Source organism: Triticum aestivum, chromosome 6B (genome assembly GCF_018294505.1).
Source record: "Triticum aestivum cultivar Chinese Spring chromosome 6B, IWGSC CS RefSeq v2.1, whole genome shotgun sequence".
Taxonomy (NCBI): domain Eukaryota; kingdom Viridiplantae; phylum Streptophyta; class Magnoliopsida; order Poales; family Poaceae; genus Triticum; species Triticum aestivum.
In genome coordinates, this window is record NC_057810.1 from 138,564,554 (window position 1) to 138,572,263 (window position 7,710).

A 7,710-nucleotide genomic window follows, 5' to 3' on the forward strand; every position below is an offset into this window, starting at 1 on the left:
AGATAATATCATGGAAAACATTTGTTTTCAGCCGACTTTATCTTTCTCTCGCGCAAACCTCCTGGAGAGCCGTCGGATCGCGGGTGCGGCTCTTAGGCTGGTCACAATGGGGAGGAACTTAGGAGTAACATCACACACTCCAATACAACTTTGCTTATGTGACACATATTTAATGAAGAAAGAGGTGCTTGTGATAACTAGCTAAGTTACCGGAACATCACACACTCTAAGAAACAATGAGTCTATAACCTAATAAATACATCGTTGCATGATACTACATAGATGTTCCTACCTACTATAGAGGTAGTAACATAGTCTAGGGAAGCGTGTAAGTTACTACCTACCAGCCTTATCGTCTCGGTCGGTTCACGCGCGGCCCGACCAGGTGTATTGGTTTGCTCACTGTCCATTGCAACATCGGGCCAGACCACTCCTCTCTGCCTTGACCCTCCCCATTTCTGTCTCGTTTTCTCCTCCACCTTCACCGCTCGCGTAGATCCGGCAACCTGGGATGCGACGGTCAGCCCGGCAGCGAGGCAAAGGAACGGCGGCGCCGGCGGGTAGGGAGGGAGCGAGGACGCGCGCATCATCGTTGCTCTCCATGGCCGACGGCGACCCCGAGGCTAGGTATGTTTTTCAGATCTCAAAATTAGACCAGTGAATGGAAGGCATCGGTGCAGTTCTGTTCGTGTGAAGGATGGAGTAGTGGAGGTTGGGCTTGGTCTCGTCGGAGCTGCTTCGTAGGAGGGGTAGTAGCGCGGGGGAAGGGGGAGGGGGGTTGTGCTCGTCGGAGCTGCTTCGTAGGAGGGGGAGTAGCACAGGGTGGGGTTGGGCTTGTCGGAGCTGCTAGGCAGGAAGTGGTGTTTCCGGTGATTTTGGGTGCCGCGTTTTGTGTTTGATGGTGGTGTTCGTCGGCGTCGGCTGGGGGCGCAGGATGTTCAGTTTGGGTTCAGTTTTCTTCAGTTTACTAGGGGCAAAATTTTGCAGCTGAACTAACAGTTACATTGCAGCACAAGCCAAGGCTTCAAACTTACCAATGTGCTTTGTGCTTTCAAACCAAACCAATCCAGCCCATTTCCTAAAATCGATTTGTGCCCAAAATCTGAAACTATGGACATGTGGGTACCTGCTGATGCTTTCATACTCATATCCGTTACTGAACACCCAGGTTGTTGATGCACCTTGTTGCAGTCAGTGAAGTAGCAGACGGACATGCCGGCTGGTGGTGCACCGCTGTGTAACACCGATGCATATGTACGTGACTTGGTCGCCGGCTGCGGCGTCTTGGTTCGGTGGCAACATCTTACCTACAGAGCATATGTATGCAACTTGGTTGCCGGTGGCGTCTTGGTTCGGTGGCAACATCTCATCTATAGAGCATATGTACGTGACTTGGTTGCCGGCAGCGGCGTCTTAGTTCGGTGGCAAGAGAGAGAGAGAGAGAGAGAGAGGGAGGGAGGGAGGGAGGGAGGGAGGGACGTTGGCCGGAGCTCAGCCGAGCAACCCCTAGCATAGCAGAAGTGGCCGCCCCGAGGCTGCTCCAACGATTTGGTGGCTCAGTTTGGTTTCAAATTATGAGCTGAAACTGTTTGAGACCAATTGGTCTCTGTCCAGACCAAACCGATCCAGCCCAAAAAAAAGTATAGCCCAGACCAAACTAAATTAACGTAATACCTTAGCCTATTTCGTCCAATCCAATGACAGCCAATCCAAACCATTCCGAGGTTGAAGTAGGTTGCATGTTGTCTATGTGTAGTTTCTTGGTTCAGATATAAATGCAGATTGCAGCACCTCCTTTTTTTTTCTGAATTAGGTGATTTACAGTAGGGTTCATGTGTGCTATCTGTAGATACCCTGGTTTACTAGTCTCAAATTTCAGATGTACAGTAGGTTTTTCATGTCTATTTTGTTGTTAGTTGTATTGCACCATAATATTTTCTTTCCTCAAATTTCAGATGTACAATAGGTTTTCATGTCAATTTTTGTTAGTTGTATGGCAGTAAAATATTTTTGCGTTAAGAATGTAGTATAGTGAACTAATTATTTTGTTAGAATATATTGATGTTCAGATCAGTTTTTCCGATGTAGTGTAGTGAATTATCTACTGTAGGAGTGGAAATTGCAATGGTACTCCTTTGTTTTGTCTTTACATTCATCCTCATGGATATTTTCCCTTTTCCTTCCTTTCTTTTTTGCAGCATGGAGGATGATGAATATACGGCTGATGGGTCATTCTCAACCCGTTTCTCACCCACTCGGTTACGGCAGGTTGCAGATAGTCAGTCCCAGAAGAAGAAGGAAGTTATGAGCAAAGGCAGCTTTGGTTCCCTCTTGAATATCAGCTCTTTCTCTGTGCCGGCTGATCTGCTCGATTGGGTAGTCATGAAAATTGACCCAGAAATGGCGTTGTTTAGGTATGCAAACACAACCAGTTGCTTCTACTCCCCCCTTTTCCCTTGTTCCTTTTTTGTGGTTCTTTCTTTTTTCTTTGTTGCAATTGGTGTTGTTTTGTTATATGAGTTGTTGCATCTATTTTTTGTAGTCACAAAAAGAAGTCTATATTCTTTACAAAAGACATGGTGCGGAATTTTTTTAATGTCCCTTCTGGGGCAAGGCCAGTGGAGCTGTTGAGGAGGAATGAGCCACATGTGCTCCGTGAACCTTACCGAGTAGGGTCAAGGGCTCTAATGAAGCATTGTATTCAAGTGCTCAAGGATGTAGGGGAGGATGATGTTGTTAGTATAAATAGGACATGGCTGCTATTATGTATCGCTGTTGTGCTATCTCCTGGGACTAGCAACATGGTACCCCTATAGTATCTTGCGAGTTTGGTGGACATGCACAAGATTGATGAGTTTGCATGGGATGATCACTTCTTGGCTGCTACGTTAAAGGAGGTGAAGAAGTACCAACGGAAGAGGGAGGCAGGGAAAAGTGGCTTTTGGATCGGCGGTTGTCTGCCAATGTTTGCAGTATGCCCCATCAGCTTGCAACTTTTCGCCATTTTTATATTATTTTGGGTTCTAGTATATTTTTCCAAACAATTTATGCTCACAATGATTTTTTGTGCTTGTTGAAGATAATTTTTATAGACTTTGTCGATGTGCCTCGGGTGTTGGTTTCGGAGCATAGAATTGACTAGTCTCTCCCAAGGGCATGTTTTGTACGCAACAAAGACTTCGATTTGGTAGAAGAAATTGATAAGAACAAGCTCAGACTTGATAAGATTGAATTTGGAAAACGGAATGTAAGAGCTCATTTTTTTCCTTTCTTAAGTTTCATCTCTCTCTCTCTCTCTTTTGTTTTTTTGCTGCCCTGTTGATCTGGTGATTAACCTTTTTGGACTGTTTGCTATTCGCAGCTTCGCCGTTTGCCAGAGACGCCATATGTATCTCTTGAGGGCTGCAATGAAGCTGATCGCGAGAACAACACTGCGGAGGGAGCTAGTGGAGATGCAAACATTCCCGAGATACCACCAAGCAAACCAGTCATGGATGGGAGTGAGATTGGTGGCAATGTGTGTGGGTCTCTAGATGAGTGGCTGCACCCGCTGCCTTCAAGTCAAGAATTGGAAGTAAGCATGCACACTTTTTGCTTTCATTAAATATCTATGTTTCAATTTTCCTTCATTTGTTGTCCCATTTTGCTTACATTTTTGTTGATTTTCATATGTTTCAACCGTTTTTATTTCTATTATCCAGAATCCAGAGCACATGATACCAATATATGAGAAGCACAAGCAGTTGTATGCAGCACAAGTGAAGAATGTTCTGACATCATTTGGTCAACTTATGCAGTCAAAGTTCTGTAAGCGCGTAGCATCTATCTTGGTCGAAGCAAACTCCACCGCAGCAAGTACCAAGGAGCAGATCTTCGAAAATGTTACTTTTCATGCTCCAGCAGGCAATGCAGGCAGTGCAGCCAACGCAACAGGTGTAGATCAAACCAGGGCTCCCACCCACACTAGCCCTGCACCCCACATGAGTCCTGCAGCACAAGAATGTGAGGTTGAAAAGGAAGTTGCAGGTTGTTCTGAGACCAACCAGAATGGAGATCATCAAGACATTGGTTTGGATGGAAGTGAGAGTTGCGATAAACTTGGGAAGGAAGATGTGCATCTGGGACACGATAAGGGGGAACGGGAGGAGATGGTAGTTCCTGAAGTTATTGAGGGAGATTCGAAAGTGTCAGGTGTTGGTGGCGAGGGTGAGAGGGTGATTTTATCACAGGGTACAATTGCTGCGTTGGAAGGGCTTGCATTGGAATTTGATGATGGTCCTTCTTGTAGTCTGTTCAAAGAGGGAACTGAAGACTACGAATGGTTCAACATGGATGCTGAGACCGCAAGGAAATTTGTGAAAACTCGAAATCGCCTTGGGCCCCCCTGATTTGCAACAACCGGTTTCTGGAGGGCCTACCTTCGACAGCACCCCCCAGCCTGCAAGGCAGAGCAACAGCACAAAGTTTCCTGTGCAACACGAAGCATCGGTTCCTTGTTTTAACACTGATTCAAAGCTTCCCAAGTCAGCTGACATCCGGGAACCCATATACGATGCTTCTCCAATCACAATCCCAGTTCCACTTGTATCTTCAGGTTTGTCCTTTTTTGGTCATCTACTCTCCTTCAATCTTTTGTTAAACTATATGTGGTGTTTAGTTAATGCAGTTTTTTAATGTTTTTTTCTCTTTTCTCATCATTTTTGTTTTGTCTTTGTGCCAGTGCAACAAGACCGATCAGAAGCATAGTTGCATGAGCCAGTGGAGAAGAATGTCGAGGCCAGCAGCGTGCACATTGGTCCTGTGAAGAAGGTAGTTAAGAAAAGAACAGCCCAGCCTCCGGACAACATTCCAAAGATGAAGAAGATTAAGATCGACCGGAACGATGATGCATTGTACCAGCAGTATGTGTTGAGTAGGTACAAGATAACAAGAGCAAAGAAAGACCAACCAATGTGAGTCTTTTTTGTTTTTTGCATTCTTTTGGTTTATACCTTGTGTTCTCCCCCTTATTGAAACATGTGGTTGATCGGTGTTTTCTGTTTTGCAGTCCTGATTTCATTGAAATAGAGGGGTTTCACACATCCCTCCAGAACTTCCATGTCTCCTTAAAGCCACGAGCTGAGATTGACTGCGATGTAATGACACTCTATCTAAAAACCTTCAACTTGGAGCAGATCTACAACAAGAAAAAGCCAAAGAAGTTTGCATTCTCAGTGTTTATGGGGGTTAGTGTTCCCTACATCTTGTTTTCTTTTTCATTTATTCGCAATGTATTTAGACTCAGCTGGTTTGTGTTATCTTGTTTCATTTTATTCTTTACGTTTTTAGACTCAATTAGTGATGGATCCTGATCTGTTTGATCCCAAGAAGTGTGAAAGAGAGTTCAGAAGGGCTTGTGAAAATAACCAGATTTCAAAAAGCGATCTAGTAAGTTTGCTGCTTGCCCCCTATGTCATTTTCAGACTCATTTTTCTACCTTATTTTGCACCCTGCTTTTTTAACATCTAGTTGCTTTCTGTTGCATCGCAACTCTTCATTACTGTCGTTCAGAATAAGCATTGGGCTGTAGTTGTTGTCAACTTGTTGCATAAGCAATTCAATGTTTTTGACTCTATCACGAACCAGATGGATATTACATTGCTGCATAAGGCAACCAACAATGTGGTAATGAGTTATTTTTGCTTTTTGGAGATTGACCAATATATTGTGTTTATTTGCTTTATTCTTTTTATCCTTCGAATCTTTATGATTCAAAACACACGCAACTTCTTTTTTTAACATTTCAATCTGTTTTTTTATTGTGTTGCATCCAACCAGATCACAAACATAAAGAAAGTTGCAAGCAGTGAATATTCATTCAAATTTGATCTTAGTTGCTTCGAGAAGATCACCCCAGTTTACCCAAAGCAATCAACAAAGTAAGTATTTTTTCTCTTGATCAAGAGCTATGTTGATTTTATGTTTCAAAATACAGAGATTGAATTGTGGGGTTGTGTATTTTTCAGTTATAATTGTGGCTTCTATGCAATTCTATTCTTGGAAAACTTCGATGGTATTGTCAGAAGCATTTTGATGAGGTACAATTTTTCTATAAATAGGAGTATATTGTTGTTTTAGTTGGGATTTTATAAAAAAATATCTATCCATTTAATCCCCTGCTTTTTGTTCATTTCTTTTTTGATTATCACAGAGTTGTATCCCCAATCTCCGGAAACGTATCGGAGCAGATCTGTTGAAGCATCCCAGCAATACTTTGTATCCTGCAGAGCAGTTGAAGAAGTTGCTTGAACTTTGATTGAAGATCACTTCTCGTCGTCAACATCAAGGGGGGTACTGGTTGCTGAAGCAAGATGCTCTTATCTGGTGACTGTAGTTTGTAAACAAGATGCCATTTTTCTTCATAACGATGTAATCTCCATGCTGCGATTGTACTTTTGTGTTAGACATGCCACCCGCATGCGCTTCGACATGTTTCTATGTCGCTTCTATGCTTGAATGGGTATTCCGATATTGATACACCGCCTTTAATGAAATATGTTTCGCTCTCCTCACATGTATCTTTTTGGTACCCCTTCTATCATTGTCAAAAATTTATTGCAACACGTTTCATCCATGATGAATATATCATCACTGTGTGTTATTTTCTATAGTTTTTAGTTGGAATGTTTGAAAACCAATGTCACAGGTTCTGACTAGGTTTTATATACATTTCCACATTTTTCCTTTTGAAATGCTTCCAGGAAGCAGTATCGCGACCCCTATAGCGAATCTTTTAGTTTTCCCCGCAAGAAGCGCTTTCTGCTGCAAATGAAAGTTGTTGCATAAATGTCTCAATCCAGTAACATTTTTCTTTCTTTTTGTTCCATGAAGCATCAGGATAGCTTCAATCATGGTTCTGTTTTTAAATTTGATTTGTCTCAATGGAGCAATAAGGAGGCACTAACAGGTAATCACACATCATTATTTTTGTCCAATACTCATACATAGGCACACCAAAAAGCAATTTCTGAGAAAATAAACACAATATAGCCACTGCAAATATACGTTGAAATAGACATCCTCACTTGTCCAACAACACAATATAAGCACAAATGTTTTTGTTGTGCAAAAAAGAGCTATTTTACATGTGTTAAGCAGACTTTCTCATGTGACCAAAACTAGCACAAAAAAATAGTTCATGCAGGGAGGTACACCAAACACATTCGTATGAAGTAATTGAGATTGTTTTTCTTCATGACAATTTTCTTCTGTTAAATTTCTTCAGAGGCCAAGCTCTGTTGCTCTAGCGACACCAGCCTCCATTGACATCGCAGCCCTTAGGTAGGGACAATGCTTCACTGCATGATCAGGCTCGTGACAGTAGTTGCATTTCTGGACAACCATCATAGCCTTCAGTAACTCACATGCTATAACACTGTGATTTAATTATTTGCAATACGAACAGACATCTGTTTTCTTCTTTGGTTCAGGTTTACTTTTGGGCTTGTTTTCTTTCCTCTTCTCATCTGTTTTCGCCTTCTTCTTTTGAGCATCTTCTCGTTGCTCAAGTAAAGTCTTTCTTTGTCTAGACTTTTCCGTCGGTCGACCCTTCTTCGGCACACGTGCTGGATTTTGAAGCATGGGTCCATCCCCAGTATCTTGTGCTACCGGTGGGGTGGTCGCTTGTTGTTGTTGCGTTGGGAGATCTGGCTGTTTTTGCCATGGCTGCTT

General features: G+C 42.7%; 1 protein-coding gene across 4 annotated transcripts; it reads left to right on the top strand.

Moving 5' to 3' along the window:
- Positions 1-404: 404 nt before the first annotated feature.
- On the top strand, positions 405-6,557 carry LOC123136185 (uncharacterized). Of its 4 annotated transcripts, XM_044555504.1 has the most exons (13): positions 405-627; positions 2,199-2,414; positions 2,543-2,972; positions 3,080-3,247; positions 3,362-3,574; positions 3,702-4,594; positions 4,721-4,952; positions 5,048-5,225; positions 5,329-5,427; positions 5,551-5,664; positions 5,818-5,918; positions 6,006-6,077; positions 6,191-6,557. In XM_044555504.1, exons 7-13 carry the CDS (start codon positions 4,855-4,857, stop codon positions 6,234-6,236), a joined length of 708 nt encoding a protein of 235 aa, XP_044411439.1. In that variant the 5' UTR covers positions 405-627; positions 2,199-2,414; positions 2,543-2,972; positions 3,080-3,247; positions 3,362-3,574; positions 3,702-4,594; positions 4,721-4,854; the 3' UTR covers positions 6,237-6,557. The 4 variants fall into 4 exon arrangements, with proteins under 4 accessions (XP_044411439.1, XP_044411440.1, XP_044411437.1 ...); XM_044555505.1 differs by lacking the exon at positions 5,551-5,664; XM_044555502.1 differs by lacking the exons at positions 4,721-4,952; positions 5,048-5,225; positions 5,329-5,427; ... (2 more) ...; positions 6,006-6,077; positions 6,191-6,557 and having other exon boundaries at positions 3,702-4,588.
- The last annotated feature ends 1,153 nt before the right edge of the window (positions 6,558-7,710 follow it).